The sequence below is a fragment of the Pholis gunnellus genome (genome assembly GCF_910591455.1).
Source record: "Pholis gunnellus genome assembly, chromosome: 1".
Classification (NCBI taxonomy): domain Eukaryota; kingdom Metazoa; phylum Chordata; class Actinopteri; order Perciformes; family Pholidae; genus Pholis; species Pholis gunnellus.
The window spans coordinates 24,306,306-24,329,987 of NC_136528.1; the positions used below are offsets into that span (position 1 = coordinate 24,306,306).

The 23,682-nt window shown below is 43.9% G+C and overlaps 3 protein-coding genes across 6 annotated transcripts; 2 read left to right on the top strand and 1 right to left on the bottom strand.

The window, feature by feature from the left end:
* Positions 1–904: 904 nt before the first annotated feature.
* Positions 905–9,980, bottom strand: tmco3 (transmembrane and coiled-coil domains 3). 4 transcript variants are annotated; one of them, XM_079158522.1, is made up of 15 exons: positions 9,417–9,980; positions 8,807–8,903; positions 7,663–7,976; positions 6,890–7,057; positions 6,060–6,239; positions 5,756–5,956; positions 5,484–5,612; positions 5,304–5,396; positions 4,385–4,571; positions 4,169–4,286; positions 3,881–4,076; positions 3,613–3,733; positions 3,423–3,502; positions 3,167–3,316; positions 905–2,796 (listed from the first exon to the last, which is right to left on the bottom strand). In XM_079158522.1, the coding sequence occupies exons 3-15, from the start codon at positions 7,918–7,920 to the stop codon at positions 2,647–2,649; spliced, it is 2,031 nt and encodes a 676-aa protein (XP_079014648.1). In that variant the 5' UTR covers positions 7,921–7,976; positions 8,807–8,903; positions 9,417–9,980; the 3' UTR covers positions 905–2,646. The 4 variants fall into 4 exon arrangements, with proteins under 4 accessions (XP_079014648.1, XP_079014649.1, XP_079014646.1 ...); XM_079158523.1 differs by having other exon boundaries at positions 3,230–3,316; positions 3,613–3,763; XM_079158520.1 differs by having other exon boundaries at positions 3,613–3,763.
* A 522-nt stretch (positions 9,981–10,502) lies between these two features.
* Positions 10,503–15,610, top strand: dcun1d2b (DCN1, defective in cullin neddylation 1, domain containing 2b; the record flags this gene model as incomplete). The annotated part of the gene is given in 8 exon segments (XM_079158555.1): positions 10,503–10,515; positions 10,518–10,558; positions 11,640–11,856; positions 11,941–12,109; positions 12,358–12,488; positions 12,577–12,659; positions 12,987–13,083; positions 13,176–15,610. Coding segments are annotated over 8 exon segments (828 nt in total). The 3' UTR covers positions 13,253–15,610.
* A 542-nt stretch (positions 15,611–16,152) lies between these two features.
* Positions 16,153–21,137, top strand: adprhl1 (ADP-ribosylhydrolase like 1). The gene is made up of 7 exons (XM_079162761.1): positions 16,153–17,256; positions 18,317–18,481; positions 18,578–18,703; positions 18,910–19,050; positions 19,657–19,784; positions 19,893–20,025; positions 20,116–21,137. The coding sequence occupies exons 1-7, from the start codon at positions 17,043–17,045 to the stop codon at positions 20,283–20,285; spliced, it is 1,077 nt and encodes a 358-aa protein (XP_079018887.1). The 5' UTR covers positions 16,153–17,042; the 3' UTR covers positions 20,286–21,137.
* The last annotated feature ends 2,545 nt before the right edge of the window (positions 21,138–23,682 follow it).

Here is a 23,682-nt window from a genome sequence, read left to right on the forward strand (position 1 = left end):
TACAAACAAGCAACACATGTCATACAGCCGGCTAGCGCGACCGGAGAGTCTCAGCCAATTCAAAATGACTCTAAAGTGCGGAGAATCCTCAGTCTCCTTATATCCAGCTGATGCCCATCCCCAGAGGTTAGAGAAGATAACTCACAAGGAGCGTAGCATGTTGGCCGCTCCAGGACCCCTAATAAACATGTCTCGGACATGGGCCCCTGGTCCGCCACGCACCCTGCTCCGATAATAAGGAACATCTGGACATGTCACCGGGCGCATAAATTAAGGACCTGGCTCCTACATTCCCTATATCTGCTCCATGCAAAGGACATGAGTTCAAACACTTATGCTGTTTAATGTGTAGGCGGAAAATACACCACAGTTATGAAGAGTACCCTCTGCCACTGCACATGTCATTGAACATTGCAACTTGCACAATGTTTATGTGTGTTTTATCTTTGTTGGTGTGAATGTATATAATCTTTGTTCTTTCCCTCTGCTCTTCAGATGGGGTGGGGGGACTTGGGGGTGTTTGGGACCCCCAACCTGGATGCCATGGCTGCCCAAGGCATGCTGTTCCCAAATTTCTACACCGCAAACCCACTCTGTTCCCCATGTGAGTTAGCAGAAGCTGTTATAACAGAACCTTAACCGGCATTTCCTGTTTTGGAAGATTTTAGACTTTTTAGATTTTAGAAAATGCTATGGATTCAGAATAGAGTTTGTGTGCATTTAGTTCATGAGAACTTATAAAAACCTAGTGGACAATAGTCAAGCTGAAGAGAAATGTGGAGGTACACCAGTGATCAGTGTACATAATGGAGTTGAATCACAGCCATTCATAGCAATTGGTAGTTACAGAAAACTAATTCTCACAATTCTATTCTGTACACATCAAAACTCAGACGCATGTCACTCCAATCCATATATTTATTACTATAAGAATAAAGTAAACATTTTATATTTGATTCAAGTATTCAACCAAAGTTCTCCACTAGTTGGAGGAATTCATTTCTAATCTCTATTTGATCTCTTGCTGATTTTGTAAGTTTGCCCACTGACAGAGAAATGAACGGTCTATAATTGTAATGGTATGTTTATTTTAACAGAGAGACAGAATATCAAAATAAATCCAGATAATCACATCATATAAAAGTTTTAAATTGATTTGCATTTGATTGTGTGAAATAAGTATTTGATCCTCTAACAAAACAAGACTCAGTACTTGGTGGAGAAACTATTGTTGGCAAGCACGGAGGTCAGACGTTTCTTGTAGTTGGTCACCAGGTTTGCGCACATCTCAGGAAGGATTTTCAGCCACTCCTCTTTGCAAAACCTCAAAGTTTCGAGGCTGTCTCTTAGCAACTCAAGCTTTTAGCTCGTTCCACTTATTTTCTATGTGATTAAGGTTCGGAGTCTGATTAGTTTTCTTTGTTAGTGTGGGCACTTACAAAATCGTCAAGGGGTCAAATAATTATATCCTTTTCTGTATGCAAAAGTGTTGCAAAGAATAGAGCAACGTGACTAAAAGCATTTAGAGGACACTTATAATAATAATATACTATTATAATACAATCATTTCTACTTTAATCACAGCCAGAGCTGAATGTCTCCCCAGGAGGTTGCCTTTTTAGAAAGTGTTGAACATGAATGCCCACGCCAGAAATAGTTCACTCTCAATACGTCCTTACTGTGCAAAATATCCAGCTGCAAATGATTGCGTGCTGGCTCTCTGGTTACTCAGTCTATAATGTAACATCAGTAAATACATTGTGATGAGCATTTTCTCTTCTTGTTAGCTGCTCTCTAATATTTTATTATCTCCATTATTTACTTTTTACTAATGTGTATTATACCAGTTTATATTATTTGATTTGATGAGAATGGAGAGCCCCAAAAATTAATAAATTAAGACAGATAGTCTTTGTAAAAAGGAGTATTTTAAGTAACAAAAGTCCTCACAGCTTAATTCACAGTAGTAAAATGTCTTAAATAAATTACAAGTACCATCTATTAAATACAGCAGATAGAAAGTTTACACTTCAGTAGGGATTTGAAACTGACATTTGCAATAACCGAAATTTGGTTTAAGACCGAAATAGTAATGTGAGATGGTCAAATATAGGAGAAATGAAGGCAATACAAAATATACAAAAGGTTTCCCCTATTAAAAACCAACAAACATGTTAAATGTGAAGTTAAACCTTCAGATTTGGTTGCTGTGATTGTTACAAGGAATAAAAAATAAAGAAACGTGGGGTTGAAAGTGCAGAAACAAAAAAAGAAATCATTCATACAGTAGAGAGAGAGAGAGAATCTGTTTTTCTTCATAATGCAGGAGAAAGTGCATTAATATGAAGGATGTCACGTACTTGTGCTTCTCCAGTGAACTGTGCAGCAGGTCTGCTTCCTATCAATCCTTAAACTCACAGATAACGTCGAGCCTTTACTGAAAGAGGTTTTCGCTATGTTGCACTTTATTAGACATTATCTGAAAATATTTTGGAATGTGTTGTAAAATAAGACCTTCAACAGTATAGAGCATCAGTACTTGGATTGTCAAGTTGTTATGCTCTTGATGTGGAGAAACAGCAGTGAATCTTTCTAAATGGACAATTAAGACTCGACTCTTGCTTCTTGCTGTCGGCGTTGTCGGAGTCACAGAAGAACCTTTTGTCCCTGAAGCCGGTCCGGTGATGTGACTGTTTTGCGTTCGGCCCGGGAAACCCACCTGTGTGTGGTTACTCTCCACAGCACCGGTGCCAGCAGCAGACTGAGGGTGGTGACACTGAGAACCAGCAGGTACACCTGAGCAGAGAGAGACGTAAAATATAGAGACTGATGCATCCACTAAATCCACTTATAGCTTTTTACTATTTCACACTAAAAGACTAAATTAAGTATTTTTGATCAGGACCAGCCTTCAAATAACACAGTTGTTAAATCACGCAAAAATAATGTATTTTCCGGTTCGAGCCTCTCAAAGATTTGCTGCTCTTACATAATTTTTAAGCTGCATATTTATGCTTTTTCCAGACAACAAAAAGTATTTGAAAATGTACACACACACACACACACACACACACACACACACACACACACACACACACACACACACACACACACACACACACACACACACACACACACACACACACACACACACACACACACACACCTCTCTCGAGATGATGCCACCCCGACGCGCACGGCTGCCCAAGACGAAGGAGAATTCGCTGACCTGAGCCAGACCGGCTGAGACAATCCAACGTATGTGTCGAGAGCCTGGAGGCAAGATGGCCGACAGCACCAGTACGGCCATCACGAACTGGGAGAAAAATGAGGAGTGAAGTGGAGAGAGGAGGGACTGAGAGCGTGGAAAAAAGTGAACTGTAGAAGGAGAGGAGCATAAAGAGAGAAAAAAGGTGTTGTACCTTCATAATGACGAGTGAGAGTGTCAGCACCAGCAGGATGGTGAGTTCATACAGCACGAATGTCGGGAACACGTGGAGACCTGCGGCGTCACACAAACACACGAGGTGATTCGGGGATGTCTCACCACTAACTAAATGTAACATGATAACAAAGCTGGGGTCTGTCTAAAAGTGACATGTTGCCTCTGACCGATAGAGGCGAAGAAGATGATGGCGAGGAAATCTCTGATCGGCTCGATGCATCCCATGACCTCCGTGGTGACCATGTGACCCTGTGTGGACAGCAGAGCTCCGGCCAGGAAACAGCCCAGCTCCATCGAAACATAAAAAAACTCAGTCACCTGCAGTATCAGTCAGCGAGAGGTTAAATTAGCACTAACAGCTTCTTCAGGCGAGATTAAATGATTCTGGGAGAGAAAATACCAGAGGTAATCAACGATTAAAAGCAAAGTGCATACCGTCAGCATGAAAAAGACAAACGCTGCCATCCCCAGCACCAGGATCTCTTTGTTGCCTTTGCTCTCAGCATGCAGCTTCTTGTAATACGGGCCAATCAGGAATGATCGGAGAAACAAACACAGCAGCAGCACAGCAGCCAGAGAGACCAGGACCTGGGCCAGGAGGTAAAGCACGCGGAGACTCCCAAACAGGAGGCTGTGATTCACAAAAGGGAACACCAGAGTTCAATAAGCCGGGTGTCTGTTTGGTTGAGAAGAGAAAAAAAAAAACAACGGCAGCAAACTGACCCGTCCAAGTCTCCACTCTGTGCCTGGATCATAGTCGGCATGACCGCGATGAAGAGGCCGAGCTGAACGTCTTGCATCACTAACATCCCGAGGAGAACGCTGCTGTAGTCCAAATCACCTGTCTCACACACACACACACACACACATATATATTATTGGGCATTGTGTCATCAAGATTTTCTCTAAATACAATATTTCTAATTAATACATACATACCGTCTTTGTCCCCTCTGCTGGCCCCCGCCAGGAAGCGAGACACTAGCGGAGTGCTGGACAGTGAGAGGCAAGTGGAAATGAAGACCGTCTGGGTGGGTCGGATACGCAGGACTTGTCCCCACAACAAACCGGCCGCAATCATCAGCAGACTCAGGTAGCACGACCCCTGGACTGATGTCTTCCATACCTACACACACACACACACACACACACACACACACACACACACACACACACACACACACACACACACACACACACACACACACACACACACACACACACACACACACAGTATGTAGATCAGCCCACTTTATGGAAGTAAGTAACTAACAAAAAGCAGCGACTTTGTAATCTATGAAATAAAGGCCATCAATTAAAACATTCATGGGAATAAAGTCATTTTTATAAGAACGTGATTTTCAGGTAACAAGCTAGACGGATATTGGCCAATTTTCAGGGAAAGTAACATCAAATGTGTAACTATCGAACATTTTATTTGGTGGTTATTTAGTCCATGTATCAGGAATCTGCTTTGTAAGTGTCACTGAGATGGAAGATACAATCACTGTGCACCCATGACATGTATATCAAACTGCCTTACAATCTGACAATCTGGATATTTAAAGCGCTTCTGTAACCGAAGGCTTTTACAAAAATCACTGTAGCTTCTGAATTGAATTTTAGGTATGTAGTTAAATAAAGGACGTGCCAATGCATTCACAGATTTTGCAGATCCTCCTTTTGTCACTAATAATATATAAATCAATTTTAAGGTGATTTTAATTTGCATGCCTGTAAAAAACACGGCATTAGTGTGAGCTGCAGACGTCTTAAAGTCTTGCACTGCTTGCAAAAACAAACGATGATGAAAAAGGACTTTATTGCACAATTTCAGTCCTAAACTCAAATCCTTTACCTTTCGAAGTCGCTCAGGTGAGAACTCCAGTCCCACCAAAAAGAGAGTGAAGAACACACCCAACTCCCCCAGAGTCTCCACCTGGACCATCGACTGCAAGACAGACACTGACATGAACAACTAGCACAGACTGATGTCGTTCTTAAAGTCTCATCTGACAATGAAATCTCTCACACACACCTTGATGCTGTTGAGGCCAGAGGGACCTAGCAGGACCCCACAGATGATATATCCAAACATGGGAGGAAGTCCGACCAGAGAGCAGATCCAACCACAGGGCAGCGACAGCATCACCACCGACACCAGGTCCTGCACATACAAAGCAGGGTTCAAACGTACCAACTATTAGACACAGCGCTATTCTACGCGTTACGGAGGATTCAAAACAAATTAGAGCTTCCACCACTTCTGAATAAAAAAGGGCGACATCTGAGCGGGAGGAATAGACCGACCTTGATGAAGTGATGGTCTGCCCGTGGCATCGTGGAGTCTCGAGGTTTGGTCAGGACATACTGGTTGTTCTGCGAATCGATGAGCATGCTCAGTCCCAGGTCGTCCTCCACCTCCTTCTGCTTGGACTTGTTCTTCCTCTTCCCTCCGCTCTCCTCATCATCCTCCACTCTCAACACTGCCTCTACGTTTACTCCTTTCATCTGCACAAACGGTGAGCGTAGAAGGAGGCACAATTTGTATGCTTTGTCAAACAACGCTTATTTGCAATCACAAGCTCGTTGGTATCGACACTATTGAACTGACCTGTTTGTTGTTGTCAAAGGCGTGCTCCTCGATCTCCACCTCCAGCCGGTCTGCTGCCTTCCTGACGTCCTCCAGGATCTCATCCAGCATGGACAGAGTCTTATTCTGGGCTAAAGCACTCTTAACGGCTTCCTGCTGGTGCTTCTCAGCAGCCACCAGCTCTACATACTCCTGTTCCTCCTGACAGGTGAGAGGCAAAGCCCAATAGTCAGGTGTGTGTATTAGCAACTAGCTTCACACACATATTAACAGAGATGCATGTGGCAGCAAGCACGGGGAAGGGGCGGGCGATGTGGTTGAAATCAATATAGTATTTCTCTGTTATTGTATGAAATGTTGATATTTTTTAATTACGATCTGCCTGAAATCATATATTTGGACAACAACGATATGATCTAGAACTGAAGCTAGTGTTAGATTAGCTGCTCGATGGATCACAAATCAACATCTTTGATAATCGATCAGTTCTTACAGTTGTTTAATCAAGCAAAAAAAATGAATGAAATTCAATTAATTCAATATCTTTGAGATTGAGGCTGATTTTCTGCAAAACAAAACATATTTGAAGACGTCACTTTGGGCTTCCGAAACGTGTGGCGGCCATTTTTCATTATTAGTGACATTTTAAAGACTAAACAATTGATCACTTAACCAAACAAATGATTGAATCAATTAATAACTAAATCAAAAAACAACATTGAATTATCGCACTCGTGGCATCGACATTCATTCTTTGCCTTCGTTGAGATGTGTTTCTACATTCAACATAAACACATTTATAGACGTTTGCATCAGAAACACTGAAACGCTGCTGACCTCGACGCCCTCACCTTTATGGCTGCCTCCCTGAGGGCCTCCAGCCGCTGTCTGCTGCTCTCCTTCATGTTGACCACATCCCTGTAGTCTCCCTGCAGCGCCCTCTGCAGGCTGTGCACCGCCTGAAACACCAGGTTCTCGCTCTCATTCATCTCCTTCTGGAAAACCTCCAGAGTGTGAACCTGAATGCAAACAGGGAGACAACTGTAAGATATCTGACTGCCTCTTTAACTGAGGCTCCTGTAGATGGTCTTCATTTAGAAACACTCGACAAGAGAAGTTTACGTATCTTCATCAGTTTGGACATGAGAAAATTGACAAAATAGATCCAGAAACAATAGCTTAAAATGGGAGGTATGGTCTGTAATCAAGCAAAAATGTCAACTCTTGTCTTGCTCCAGCATCTCTAATGTGAGAATTTGCTGCTTTTCCTGTTTTGTGTCATTGTAAATGTAATAAACTTATATTTTGAGCTAATGGTTGGACAGAGGGGTTCTGGGAAAACCACAAGATGAATTGAGTAATGTAAAAAAACAACTGACTGATGAATGAATAATGAAAATAATTATAGGTTGCAGCTCTAATATAACCAGGGCACCTCCTCTCTGTACATGAAACTTGATCTGCAAGTATGAAATATGAACAGGCGTTATTGTTCAGCTATTGTGACAACACACAAAGAGACAAAGACACGTGCTTTACCAGGGTTGTATGTCAAATAAAGCTAAACAGTCACTGCAAATCACTAGAGGCCCTTTGCTCCATCAACGTAATGTCCATCTGGTACCTGGAAGAGTCTCTCTGGTTCTGAGAGGGCCGGGTCTCGTCTGACAGCGTCGGCAGCGGCCGCCAGCTTCCTGACAACCACATTCTTCTGACGCAGGAGAACCACAAGCGGCTTGCAGTTGCTGGTGAGCCAGCTGTGGCCGTGTGCGGCCCGCTGGCTCCAATAAAGCTTGATGGCGTGCTGGGCCACCTGGTCCTTCTGCAGCACAGCAAGTGCCCCCGCCGCGCCAAGGCACAGCAGCCAACACACAACCTGCATCCAAACCACTACTTCTGTCTTCACCCGAGCGGGAAGATTGATGAAGAGAAAGAGATCTGGGAATGGAAAAAGAAAGAGCATGGTTGTTACAAATTCTGACAGAAAAAAAAAAACAATAAGGAGAAGAATACCACGAAAGAGCTTGCTGTCCGAAAACAGTCATAAACAGCCACACTGCTGCACTGTGTGTGTTCATACATTGTTCTGATGCCCTGAAAATGTACCAGTTTTTACCAAATCTGCAGCTGAAAATAATCTCTAACAAATTGACTATTTACTCCTGTTTGAGCAATGTTGGCTAAGAACAGCAGTCCGGTTTTAATTGTCTAGGCCTTGGTGCTAAAAGCCACTGAAAGGGCAGAGACATGGGAACGTATTGAGGGATGGACTAACAACTTGTTTGTTTTGGACTTCTTATGGGATTTGTTGAGAATAACAACATTTTAGAAATACAGGAATTGCCAGTCATCCCATCAAAGCACAGATGGGTGACAGTATTCTTTCGCTAAATTTCATATAATCTATTTTTATATGGGCTACCCTATGCTTCTTACCTTCATCTCAGTAGACGGTTTAGTCTTTTGATCACAAGTGAGCAGCTTAAACAAAGGCTGGGTGTACTCACCTGTGACCCGCTCCACCGGCTGCTTGACTAGCTAATTGCACCTTGTAGTTCTGTGTTCAGTGCACTCGATTTGACTGAGCACGTCACATGTTTAAAAACGTCAGCCATGCATGCTACTCTGCCCTAAAGTGACATTACATTTAAGGTCGAGCTGAGCCAATCTAAGAAACTGCTTTACTGCACACAGCATGTCCTCCTGTGCCCATCGTGTACACGTAAATGACTGGATGCATAACAACTTGTACTCAAGCAGGACCGCACCTTTGTGAACATGAGTCAAGCTGAGTGATGTTTACTTTCCAAAGTCCTCCTATGTCCTTCTTCCTACGACTGGACTGCAGCCACCCGGGTACTGGTGCTGGAAATCAACAGCGCAATTCACATCCTGTTAGGTGGATCAATCTACAACAATGCAGCATATTTCACGAACTAATCTGAAAAGTAGCACTCTGACACATAGTGGAGTAAGTGGCATGAAATATCAACACTCAAGTAAAATAAAAGTAACTAAAAACTGTTATTAAGTACAGTACTTTATGGGTACGTTTACTTTCCATCACTGATGTGCAATTAAGTTTTGACTGGTTGTCAATGTTGGCTACTAAGAGCATGGAGTTTACTCTGTACTGATAGATGCACAACTATAAATACAAACATGCTCAACAAAAAACCTGTAAATAGGAACAAATAATGTCATCACTACAATAAAAACAAGCAAAGAAATCATGGCAGCCTGGAGTAATAACATAGAAAGCAGAACACACACACCCCAGACGTGACGGTAACATTTTGAGTTAGTCCGATGTCCCAAACACAGATCACTTAAATGTGCATCAATGTCAAAAGATAAACAAAGAACGGTTACAACTACCTGCGAAATATGTGCACCGTCCTGGCTCTCAACTCCACTCCACGACTGAAAGAGAAGCTCAGGAAGAAGGGAACAATCACGCTGTTGTACCGCAGAACCACCACCTCCGACACCCCTCCTCCTCTGCCACATAGCTGAAGCCAGCGTCGGTGCAGGCGTTCACCGGCTTACTTAGCGACCAACTTCATGTTTACTTCGACCTCCAGCCGTCGGTACCCTTATTCGTGCTAGCGGAGGGAATGCTAGCGGTCCTCTACCCAGGTAGGTGCGACGCCTGTTGGTGTACCCCCTGTCGAAGTTGGACCAGTAGTTTGTTTTAATGTGTATAGAGTTTTTTTACTCTGGAGCTGTGCAGCTAACTTAGCCCTCACATTCCTTGGAGCTGTCAGACCAGCTCCAGCCAGCTGAGCCCACGCGCTCCCATGACGCCAACGTTAACGCTAACACAACTTTGCTAACGTTAGCTAAATAAGTTAGCTACATTAATACCAGCAACTTATTATTAAACAACTGCTCATCGTGACGCTGTGACGTTGAACATAAACCGCGGGCGAAATTGGACAACTGCTGTCACGGCATTGTTTTCTGATGTAAGTTAATAGCGTCAAGATAACTTTGATCCATTTTAAGATTACTTCCGAAACATTTTGATCAGCTTTGATATGGGAGTTGTAGTTTTTTTTCAGGTGTTACGTTTTCTTGCTCGATCGTGTGACAGCGGTTCCCTGGTTGAATGTACATTTAGTGCTCATGTGGTGGTCGTGACATCATACAGTTTTGTTATAAAAACAACAACGCAGTTTAAATGAGTTTCATCGTCTGTCATACTCCCTCAAAAACATATATTTAATGTGTTGCTAACATATAGTTTGATATAAAGTTATGTGACTTTTTTCTTAATTTTATTTTCAGTAGAAACACTTTGAGAATAAACTAAGAATGTTTCCGAAACGGGTGTATATTAATACAGAAAGCCATTAAGCTAAGGTGTTTAAAAAAAAAAACTCGGCCTGTGGAAATTCAGCGCTGCAGAACTACATTTCCCATGAACCAAGTGCCCCTCCAGTAGTGCAGTTCTTTTCGCGCATGCGCACCAGGGGTAATTGGATATCAAGTGGGCCAAAACAGCGTGTGATAAAATGGTAGGTAAGATCAAAAACGAGAAACCGGGGCAATTCTTTAACTCCGTTAAACAAGTACACACACACCGATCACGGCTGTCACTGCCGTTAAGGGGACACACCGATAGAGGGGATCGGGGTTGTCCTCGTCCAAGTGTCGCATTGCCAGGGTGATGTGTGTCGGGGATATGAGGGAAATGGAAGGTCAGTTGTTGGTATTTTCAGATCGGACTCCCGCACTTGCCGCACGTACCTTTCCCTTTTTGGTAACTAGCCTGTGGTGCTGCCTGCCGTCAGCAGAGAGCCTGCAGGATCAGGCGGCCCCCCTTCCGAGGGAAAGTGGGTCACCAAACCCTGGCCTGTCACGGCGGATCTGCTGTTTGATCATCGGGTGGGTCAGGTCTGCAGCTCTGCAAAGACGTGCGATCCTCCCGATGACCGTCTAGATACAATTAACACGATTGTGTATTTTCTGTAAACTAACGGAATCTGGCGGTGTTGCATTTGGAAGTGACGGTGTTTTCCTTTCCCTAGTTCTAATAATGCACAGGCTGCTGCTTGGTATGTCCCATGGCACGAGTCTTACTTTTTAAATTGCCAGATCTTACAGTCGTGGCACGCGTTATTGAAGTGTAATCCACCTCTAACGGTGTTTGTACGCAGATTAAGTGCAGGGACTAGTTTCCAGCCTGGAGATATAAATATAAATCAAGTCTTTGCACTCTCCAGGAAAGTTTAGGCTGTGTCTTGTGGAAAATGTTGATGTTCAGCTCTAACTCCACATGCATCCCATTTACCCAAGGACGGATTACCACCTGTCCCAGGTGTCCAGGCCCTCAGGGATCCTGAAGGCCCCCAGGTTGTGCTTATAGCACTTAGTTTGTGATAATTAGATTATTAGTTTTGTTACATGCACCTCTGATGCACGGTAAAAACTCTAATATTTCACTTGATATTGTGCTGACAGGGTGCATATTCCTACCAAATTTGGACAGGTAGTATGAGAACGTGTTGGGTGTGTGTGTGTGTGTGGTGTGGGGGGGGGGGGAACAGTTCACTACAGCCCTGCATTTACCTTTTGTGCGCCTGCTTGTTTTTACAGCACAAGTTGAAGTCTTCGCAGAAGGACAAGGTTCGGCAGTTCATGTCCTTCACACAGGCCGGGGAGAGGACAGCCGTGTACTGCCTGACACAGAATGACTGGAAACTAGAGGTCGCCACAGACAACTACTTCCAGAATCCAGACCACTACTACAAGGAATCCATGAAAACCACAGCGGACCGCAAGAAGCTGGACCAGCTCTACAACAGATACAAAGGCAAGGTGCTCCACAACTAGTTTCGATGTCGACGCAGTTTGCTCCGTCCTGTTTTTGCTCACTTTTCTCGGCATGTCTTTGCAGACCCCCAGGATGAGAACAAGATAGGCATTGATGGGATCCAGCAGTTCTGCGATGACCTGACGCTGGACCCGGCTAGCATGAGCATACTCGTGGTGGCCTGGAAGTTCCGAGCGGCCACGCAGTGCGAGTTCAGCAGGAAAGAGTTCCTGGATGGCATGGCTGAGCTAGGGTGAGCAACACAGACGACACTGAGATCCACAATCTTTGATGCCGCCGCATCCTCCGCACATTAAGGAGATGTTTATTAAGGTGTGATTTTGAAGTAGCAGTTGTTTGTAAAACTGTGTTGTTTTTTATGAGCCCAAACATCTGTTAAATGTGAGTCATGGTGAGAAACCTCAGGTGTTAAAATACTAGTTTTGTGGTCACCACTACTCCTAATAACAGGATTACTTTTCCTCTCAATGTCTCCTCTAGCTGTGACAGTCCTGAGAAACTCAAGGCGATCCTTCCCAGACTAGAGCAGGACCTGAAAGACACAGGGAAGTTTAAAGACTTCTACCAGTTTACCTTTAATTTTGCCAAGAACCCCGGCCAGAAAGGTTTAGGTAAGCATCAAGAACATAAGAGCATGTAGGAAAAGAAACGCTCGTCCCGAAACAAATTTGTGAAGTCTCGCTCTACTTTGTGTCCTAGACCTCGAGATGGCCGTTGCTTACTGGAATCTAGTTCTCACAGGTCGCTTCAAGTTTTTGGATCTCTGGAACCGCTTCCTGCTGGTGAGAGAGGAAGCCTTTGTTTTCACCCTGTTATTTACTTTTTGTATGTCAGCGGGATGTTACACAAGACTTCCAAATATGTTGTATATTCTTTAAGTGCTATATTCTGTCCATTTCACTTTCAAGACGCAAAAGTATTTCAAACAAGTTGACCTAATGCAGTCAAATACAACAACGCCACAAACGGCAGCCTACAGAAATAACCAGAGAATACATTCAAGGCGACAAATGCCAACAGCGACTAAGTTTTATTGACTTTCGATGCACAGGGATTTCTAATAGTCACTTTTATCTCCCGCTCTTTTGCTGCGACTGTGCTGCATTCAGGAGCATCACAAGCGTTCGATTCCCAAGGACACGTGGAACCTCCTCCTGGACTTTGGCAACATGATCACAGACGACATGTCGAACTATGATGAGGAAGGTGAGCTTGTTAAAGTAATGCGCAGTCCTTCTTGTAGATTACGTTGAGACGTCTCGAAATATTCAGCGTTATTATTTTCTCTCTCTCCTCAGGGGCATGGCCTGTCCTCATAGATGACTTTGTGGAGTTCGCTCGGCCGATTGTGACGAGTAAGCGCAACATAACATAGTGTTTGCCCCGGCGTCGTGCAGCGAACGGAGTTTGTGTTTCTCCCGATTTTCTTCTTTTTTTGAATGAGGATTTTTATACAAATGAGCCAAAAAAAGAGAGTACTTCTCAATCAGCCTGTCTGCAGCTTGTCAGTAAGATGCCTTGACTGGGGAGTGACCTGAGACACCAGCCCAGAGAGGAGAGCAGGAGGGAGATACTCATTTTTTTCTGTTTGTTTGGCAAAGGACAAACTTTTGAAACTGCAATATGGAAATGATAGGTCACCCATCGCCCATGGGTGTGGCTTCAAAACTACTGCTGCTGCTGCTTCGGACTTGGCTCACTAACCTGCGCCCTCGGCACAGTGAGGAGGCACGGTAACGGTGAACTCTCGGCACACGCAGAGGATTAAGTTATAGATGCAGTAGGATGTGGCCTCTTGACATCGTCCATTGTGAATGGAACAGTGTGTTTTTAAAATCTGCATGTTTCCGTCAGCAGTGCCGTGGACGTTCGAGGGGAGGAGTGCTCTACGTTATTTTCACTGAGATCATGAATGTGTTGCTCTCTAACAATCACACCGAGAGCAGAGAAGGTGTGTGTGTGTGTGTGTGTGTGTGTGTGTGTGTGTGTGTGTGTGTGTGTGTGTGTGTGTGTGTGTGTGTGTGTGTGTGTGTGTGTGTGTGTGTGTGTGTGTGTGTGTGTGTGTGTGTGTGTGTGTGTGTGTGTTTTAGAGTTGGGGTTAAACATATTGCCTCTTTTACAATACAATGCTAAATATTTTCATTTGGTTTGATTATAACTAGAGCGTAATAAATTATGATTCACCTTAACTGAGCGGCAGTGGGGAAAAAGTTCAGCTCCACATCTTGTATTCTCACTGAGGACTGGACAGAGCGGCATGCTTTTCTAGCTCAGCACCAGCAGAATCACTGTTGTTACAGCGGTAACGCGCTGAACCCATAGGAGTAAGAATAGATTCAGCTTTGGAGGAACAAATGTATATCTCAGAAAACAGGTAACGGCATTTAGAATCATGATTAGTACATAAAGAAGCTTTTAGGATCCTCACCTTTAAAACTCTTCTATTTGGTTGGCTTTAGTTTCGCAGTGTGTGAACTGCTGTACACAACTGACCGACTGTTTTCTATTATCTAGGTGATTTGCCGACTCTGCAAACTGCACTGATTTACACTTTTTCTGTTGTAGGTTTTCTTTTATCAGGCAGCACTGAGCTACAGAGCGAGTCGGTTCACTTGGACGTAGGTTTCACATACACACTAGACTGAAAGGAACATCTGCATCCCAGCTACGACTATTTTGAACTGTTTGTTTACACTGTTTGAGGTTTAGGTCTGTTGCTTTCCATGGATTAGCACCACAGCACTATTAAAGAGAAAAAACATGTCACTTTGAGAACCACGTCTGTGCTGCCCTCTAGGGGTGCAGTGCTTCTCCTTCACACAAGATTTAGTGTTGCTCTTCAAGTGTAGTTCTAAACACTAAATGTGTCCCGCTTTCTTGGCTAGAGAGTGTGTCAGAAGGTAGAGCTCAGGTACCAGTCTTCCTCTCCCAGTCACCGTGAGCAGCAGGCGGCTCCCTGCATCAGTGTTTGCCATCTAACTATGCCAACTTGTTTTGCCAATTGTTGTCACCACGATACGACCTTTGCCATGTGTTGAAATAAGGATGGATTATTTCCCTGCATCAAATATCTCATTCAACTACAGGGGAAATAATTGCCTTTTTGTTTTCCTTAAAGTGACAAATGTGTGTTTTAAGTTTTCATATTTATGTAAGCGGAGGTCAGTCATAAACTGGTGGTGGTGTGCATGAAGTAGACTTTAAAGAAGTTTAAGGCAAATCAGGATGATTATGATTTCAGTCAAAGACACCAGCTTCATCACGACTGTCAAACAGTCACTGTAGTAGCAGCCGGTGTCATATTCATCTTTGTAACTAGTCAAGTTAGATACGTGTTGCTGGAATGAAATATCCAATGTGACTTTCTGGCTGTCGAAGTTGTGCACAAACTTTTCTCGGTCACGACGGTGCGAAAGCTTTTCCCACTTGATCGTTGTTGACTTCATCTTCTGACGTCGTCTGTGGTTCAGGAGCGAGAATAACGCAACGTCTCTCAGTATTCAGTTCGCTAATGTGGTACATTTGGTACGTTTCTATTTGTCAAATGTGTGGTCAACTGTTTCAAGTCATGCAGATCATTCTTATCAAAACAGTATTATTTTTGCCGGCAAGAAAACAGGTATTTACAGAATGTTATGTTTTGTCACAGAAGCATACCGTACATGTTGTCAATAAAGCATGTTGTTTTTAACAGCCTTGTGAAAGTCGTGCCTCTGTAGGAACAGCAGCGAGTTCTGACCGCAAATGTGCGTTTCGTTGTCAGAAACGAAGATATTGAATGCTGGTCAGCAGCATTGTGTTGTGCTAAAATCAGTGTCCCGATATTAAAAATATTCTGACATCAATATGACAACAATATACAACTTGATTGATTATTTCATCGACGAAAACTCTTCACTCATGTAAGACAAGAATGTCAGCAACTTATTTTGTTCGTTTTTATTTAGAAAATGTGTATTGGATAGCAGTATTCTGTAGATCTAAAATGTTTAAATGTTATACCACTGAAGGGGCAACCACATGATCACGTGAGGTTCAGCCAGCCATTTATGATACTCTGCAGAAATTATTTATGTCCAATAGAAGCCCAGAAGAGAGATGGAACAACGTAATGGCACTAAGGAATGAAACAAAAACAATCCCCATATTCCTGCTGAGAACCACTGCCCTACTGTGTGTGTCTGTTAGAGAGTGTATGTAAAATGTCAGCTTGGTAACAGTTGTCCCTTATCAGGTTGCATTCCTGCTGCATATCATCATTGGCTCCTCCGGTAAAGCTTTCTCTACCGTTACTCTGGGTATGTTCAGGGCGACATTCACCAACAGCTACACTTAATAAATGAAGGGTTGGTGACAACTGATTGTGTCAAAAGGGTTACAATCGAGACTTTAGGTGAAGATTAAAGAAACTGAGAGGGAGGGGAACTCTTGGATGCAGTGTGCATAACTGGAGAGGAGATTATCTGACGTCAGGGAAGAGGAGGTGACAAACAAAGACATTTCAAATAGTGATGTAAAGACTGGAGAGTTGAGCTTAAATAAAGGAGGAGGAGGCAAGCAAGTGGAGTGGAGATGATGCTCCATTCTTACCCTCCTCCCATGGGGCCGGTTGGGATGTCAACAAGGTCCAGCACCAGCTGACGGGCTTACGCTCCAGCCCAGCAGCACATTAGCATCTCTTCCCATTACCACTCCACACCCAGCCATCCAGCTTTGAGGCTTTGGGGCCATGGGGATTGCCTTTTTAGGAGACACCTGATCACAGCTGAAACTCCCCGCTGCCCAACACAAAGAAGCTGTGGCTGATAACGCGATGCTTTCGTCTGTGTGTTTGTGTGCACCCTCCCCTGGAACTGAGTGTGTGTGTTTGTGTGTGAGACAACTGATGAGAAACTAGAGCTCTGCGGGTGGGAAGGTGGCAGAGCTTGTTATGTAGTGGAGACAGAGGTCCATAGTAGCTCCATGTCAAGCGGAAATCTTTTTGGAAGAGTTGGTGAGGCCGTTTGAAGTTCTTCAGGATGTTTTGGGGCAAGAGAGTTTGTTCTGTTTGCATTGTTCTGTGACTGAGTCTGCTGAAGGTGGTGAAAGAAAAAGTACAGCTGAAAGGAGCCAATCTAAATCCCAGGAGAAGATCTTTTTCAGCTGGGTGAGCGGAGCACAGTATCATGGAGAAATTCAAGGCAGGAATGGTTCTGGGTGCCGTTGGTGATGCCTTGGGCTACCGAAAGGGCCGTTGGGAAGGCTGCATCTCTGGCAAGAAGATCCAAGAGGAACTGGTCTCTCTGGGGGGACTTGGGGCCCAGAAACTGGACCCTGATAACTGGCCCCTGAGTGATGCAACACTGATGCACATCACCACAGCAGAAGCACTGGTAACAGGTACGTTTAGGATTGATCATTGTCAAAGAGGAAGATTAGAGAGCGGAAATCATAGCAAGAGTAGACACTCATTGTCTTCTGTCTAACTTCACACAAAATCTTTCATTTTGTATCTGTTCAATAAAATATAGACACAGTCTACATTTAAGAGGACCAGAATAGCTTCTTCTATACAGTCAAAGGCAGCTGCTAATCACTAACTGGCAGGCCGTCTTTGAATGACAATGTGCGGACATATCGTAAACCATTATTGCCACATGGTCATCAAAGATAAAAATGTAAGTAGAAGTCTAACTACAGATCACTCAAATGCCATCTCAAGCTCCCCCGCAGGGCGGCCAGGAGTTGCCGGGACAGAAAAGTCCAAAATAGACTACTTTGGAAAAGCTGATCCTCTGCGCTTCTTTACTGAACAATAGCAGGTCAGACTCCTCCATAATCTACCGGTATCATGTTTGGCTGCAGATGCGACTCAAAGCCAATGACAGCGGCACTGTGCAATGGTGGTGACATCTATTGAGATTAGGAAGCCCTATTTAGACACAATCCAGCATGCCTGTACACATACTCACACATACAACTCATGGAGTGGAATGGAAGTTGTGATGGGATGTTGTGTCAGTGTTTGCTTTGCCAATCTTCTTACCAGTATACAGAATAACTCAGGGTAAAAAGAAATATTAACAACAGATATAGGGTTACACATTCTTATCTGAGGCAGAGAACAAAGAACTTCAATTTGACATCTATACTCCCCCAGCAGCTGTGTGACAGAATCACCGAATTAGAAGTTTGTCCACAAAGGCTCTCTCTCTGTCACATGCGCAGACACATACAGTACACACATCAACTAAATTCTAGCAGGATGGCTGAGGGGTCTCCTCGTGGATCGTTGACCTCATGGTGTGTGGAAGTGACTCCACTCGCCTCGATGGCATGCTGGTCCTAATCTGTGGCGTGGCAGGCTGAGGCTAAACTTAGCCCACCACAGCACCACTCATCTCGCCTTGCATGCCAATCATGAATGACTCTCAGTCACTGTGTGTGTGTGTGTGTCCAGATTACTGGTGTCTGGAGGATCTGTACCGGGAGCTGGTGCGTCTCTATGTTGAAGCCATGGTGTCTCTCCAGGGCAGAGCCCCTGATCCTGCCACAGTGGAGGGCTGCGTTCACCTCAAACCTCACAACTTCCTGCTCGCCTGGCATACACCCTTCAATGAAAAAGGTCATTGGAGATTTTATATATATATATTTTTTTATTTCCAACATTTAAGTATATGAAAATGTGTGTCTGGATGTGTGCACACGTGTCTGTGTCTAGGGTCTGGTTTCGGGGCAGCTGCCAAGGCCATGTGTGTGGGTATGAGATACTGGCAACCTGAGAGAATAGACAGCCTGGTGGAGGTCAGCATTGAGATCGGCAGGATGACCCACAACCACCCCACAGGTGACAATGTCGGCAGTCTCTAACCTGCCCACACAAATCTTATCAAACTGCAGGTTGATTATTCTTCTGCTGATAAGCATCTCTGATTACATTTCACCTGCAATAACAAGTATTTCCTTCTTGCTTAATTCGTGAGTTTGACATGTCCGTGTAGACACTGTAGTGTACTTCGATGTAGTGACTTGTGGTGTCACTCTTGGCGTCAGGATTCCTTGGCGCCATGACCACGGCACTGTTTGCATCCTATGCGATCCAGGGGAAAGCTCCTGTGACTTGGGGCCGCGAGCTCATGAAGGTCATCCCTCTGGCTGAGGAGTACTGCAGGAAGACCATACGACACATGTCAGGTTAGACTGCGCTTCTGTCTGCGTTAGTGACGGGGCACATCATTTTACAGTTGGGCTGATTGATCCAGGTCAACTGAAGCTTCTTTGTAAAAAATAAACAGGAGTTCGTCATGACAGTTTCCTGAGTTTGCTATGCACATCTGTCTGAGATAGTAGGACCATCAGATGCACTGCAAAAATCTGATGCACTGCAAAATAAAGTATATTTGTCTAATGATAAGTCACTAACACGATATACAATACACAATAACCTAAGAAGTAACATTTCAGTGAGATTAAGAGACTTGATTTACGACAATACTAATAAAATATTGCCCTTTTGAGCAATACAGACTTATTATGAAACACAACACTTCTTAATACTAGTGAAATATAGCTCAAAATTAGTTTTCCCTGCTTATTTCAAGATAATTTCTTATCTTGAAAGGCCAAAATATTACATCTTATTTCAAGAAATCTTACCAATCAAATGTTCACTTATTGCATCTGCAGATACAAAAAAAACAACCACACTATATTCATTGTTTTCTTTTTTTTTAAACTTATTTCTGAAGTGTCCTTTTCCTGTGTGAAACCAGTAACGTGTGTTTGTGCACTCATATGCAGAGTATCAGGAAAACTGGTTCTACTTTGAGGCCAAGTGGCAGTTTTACCTGGAAGAAAGAGAGATAGAGAAGGAAGGAGAGAACAAACCTTCCTTTCCTAATCCCTATGATGCTGAGGAGACTGACAAAGTAAATCCTGCCTATCTGTCATATACACACAAAAAACATACATTAAGAAAAAGCTTCCATTCAGGCTTTTACGTAACAAAACCCCTAACTCTGTCCTCGTGCATACAGATTTATAAGCGCTGGAGCTCAGAGGGCCTTGCGGGACGCAGAGGCCATGATGCCCCCATGATAGCCTACGATGCCCTTCTGGCGGCAGGGAGTGACTGGGCTGAACTGTGTAAACGAGCCATGTTCCATGGAGGTGAGAACCTGCACGACAGCTTAAAAAACAAACGGATAAAATACTGCTCACTGTGACTTCTGTGAAAATGCTGTTTGTTTGTTTTTTAAGGTGAGAGTGAAGCCACAGGCCTGATCGCAGGGTGTTTCTTTGGCCTCATGCACGGCCTGAGTCAGGTTCCCCCAGGACTGTACCAGGATTTGGACAAAAGAGAGCGTCTGGAGGAGCTGGGAGAAAAGCTTTACAAAGCAGCATCTGCAGAGAAGTGCACAGACAAGTAATCCTGCTCTTCACTGGCCTGAACCCTGCTGGCTATCAGAGGAGCTGCACATGGCTGTCAAACTGCTTCCCTTTGTCCCAAGTTACCCTCCCTTGGCAGTATCTCAATAGTCTTAGGTGGCATCCTGTCCTCTCCTTGCCTCTCTTGCCCTCAACTCCTTGAATTTTGCTTTACACAGGCCTGTCATGAATTGGAAAGGTTGACGCACCTATCACCTATAGGTTTGAGGCAGTGGAACGTCAAAGGGGAGACCAATTAGGGTATTGAGCTTCAGCCTATTTCCTTTGAGATCATCTCTCAGGAGCTACATCTGCAATCTGTAAATGACAGAACTGTGGGGGAAAAGAAAACGCTTCTGCCTTTATAACTTTTATTTTAACTGAGAATAGTAGGCTAGTTTACATCTGGATAATGTTCTTCTCACCTTTTCCTTTTCTAAAGCTAACCTGTATTAACAAGAAGCACATGGTCATGTTGTGTCATGTATCTAATTCCTCAAAACATTGTGAAAACTTGATAGAGCCTAACTGATTTTAAGATACGTCTGTGCCCGTCTGTGTCAATAGTTTTAATCTACATACATCTTGTTTTTTTAAAGCATGCAACATGCGGTGGGATTTTTGAAAATGATTTTAACTTTTATGCATAATGTTATTGAGCTGTAGAGTAGTAATCATTGTATCTATACTGTGATCCATTATGATTTGCACTGTGATGCTCTTGACAAGCATTAGTGTACATTGTGAAAGCACCATGACATGGTGAATATTAATATAATATGAACATTAAAATGGACTCATAAATATAAATCATGCATGAAGTGCCTGTCTCTCTTTATCTTAACTACAACATGTATTTTGTTGGACAGCTTATCTCCTACCTGATTTCCTCTTCTTTCACAACCCTCCGCTGCAACAACTCTCTGCTGCAATCCCCCTGAACTAATCACCTGTAACAAGTTCACAATGCTGGAGCACTTCGCTTCAAGTCTGAACATTTTATCTCCTCTACTTTGCTGCAGGGGTGGAATGACTTCTGGTACATCCAGTTCAAGTAGAAGTACTGTTTATTGAGTCAAATATCTCTCAGGTTGAAGATTAATACGTAAAAGATAAAAAAAGTAGCCCTTTTGGAGATTACTGCGGTCCCATATTTAGAAACTGGTAAAATGGTGTGGTGCCATTATTCTATTCATTACGGTAAACCCTGTCTAGGCTACTCTATCTACTAAATACACAAAACAGTACAAGAAAATGAAAAGGCTAAGCTAGGGTTTGGGTATCATCCTTCAACTCTGCTGTCAGTAACTGTAACTAATCAGGTATATGTTTACCTGCAGATGGCTACAGGGATTAAGTTTTGCATGTCCTCTCCATTCTCCATAGACCAGATTCTCGGAAAACCAGTATCTGCCCTGATGCCAGTATGTTGAGGAAGTTGATTAGAGACCACAACTGTCGTCCTGTGCTCCGAGGGATTCTGGAGAGTCTCCTGCATTACCTAACACAGGATCTGCCCAAGTGGACCACCAGGAACAGAAACCCGGGGAATCATGCAGGGTCGGATATTGTAGTTGAAAGAAACACATGTTGGCCTGATCAGAGAGTTGAGCATCTTCAGGCAAGTTGCACTACTGTTCAGCTTCCTGAAGAGCATAAAATGATCAAGAGAAAGACTGCTGAGACAGGTTCCAATATCCCTGAAAAGTATTGGACAGATCCACGAAAAGAAAGGTTTGGAGGAGAGCAAAAAGCAGGAGGATTAATACAACGGCGTCTTACCTCGTTCCAGCTCCTCCAATCCAAATTCATACGGTCCACACCCAAACCTCCCATCACCCACCAAAGGGAGGTAGGAACTCTGTCCTCCAGCAGAGGAGTGGCAGGAAAAGTCAACCACTGCCAAGACAGTGAGCATGACATTCACAAGAAGGAGTGGACTAGAAGAGATCGAGGACTGAAGACGGGGGGCAGAGTGAAAGATATCGTAGCCAAGTTTGCCGTGGCTGAGCAAAAAGAAAATGGAGAGAACGCGCTGAAGAAACAGCCAATCAAACCAATGACGGTCGGAAGAGGGAGCCTCCTATCTTCCTTGATGGAGAGGTTTGAGTCCATGGCCACTGTATGTACGAGACATGACTTGAAATGTTCACACGAAAAGCCGTCTGCAGGAGTCAAGGTGACAAGTAGTATAAGCCAGAGGGTACCTTGTCATGAAAGTAAGCTCCTGCAAGCGCTGGATCAAACTGTTCACAAACGAAGCCAACGCAAGCAAATGAAAAGTAAATCTGTTGGACGGCAGTTGAAAGGACATCAAACTACAAATGGGCAGGAACAAAAACAACAACAGGCGGAAAAAAAGAGTTTACAGCAGGCAGAGGCCGCTTTAACAAAAGTCAACTCAAACCCGGAAGAAAAAAAGAGTCTACAGCAGGCAGAGGCCGCTTTAACAAAAGTCAACTCAAACCCGGAAGAAAAAAAGAGTTTACAGCAGGCAGAGGCCGCTTTAACAAAAGTCAACTCAAACCCGGAAGAAAAAAAGAGTCTACAGCAGGCAGAGGCCGCTTTAACAAAAGTCAACTCAAACCCGGAAGAAAAAAAGAGTTTGAAAGCAGAGCAAGTGAGACAAACGGGGAGCGAGCACTCAGATGAAAACTCTGAAGCTCACTGCTCATTGAACAGTGTAAAAGATCAAGCTTGTGATAACGATGTTATGGGATGGAAGTCAGAGGAATATGGTGACATTCAGACGAGAGGAGAAGAAACTAGTATCACCAACAAGTTAAAATGTGCACATCTAGAGCTGCTGTGTTTAACATGCGTCACAGAGCAGTCACTCCCTGAGCCTTACAGGCTTCTTCCACAGGTAGAAGCCCAAGTGACGTGTCATGTGGCGACCGTCATGACCTGCTGTCCTGTGTGGTCCACGTGTGTAGATTCCTCTCCTAAACTATATTTGTTGGAATCATCAGAAAGCTCACACTTGGAAAAGATACCTAACTTAAGGACAGAGGTTCCTCATAGAGCCCCACAATACATGAGGCCAGGTGAAGCTTCCACTGCAGCTACTGAAGGGAGATGCCCTTTAGAGCCCAACATTGAGGGACTTTCTACATATAAAGGCCACGGCCATGTAGAGAACGGAGCAGAGGAAGATCCAACCAAAGCTGTGACCGTTCGGAGAAGGTTGCCCAAGTACGTCATCCCGTGTGTTTGTAGATTTGAACAAGATGTCGATGATTCCTCCCCTCAATCAGCGTCGCACACTGAAACTAAAACTCCTTTGGATGCAACGCCACTCCCACACTCTGATACTTCTATGACTGCTTTCAATTTCAGAGTGGCGACAATGGGAATTAATCAGTGTCCTCCTAATAACATGAAGGCACAACCCGTTAT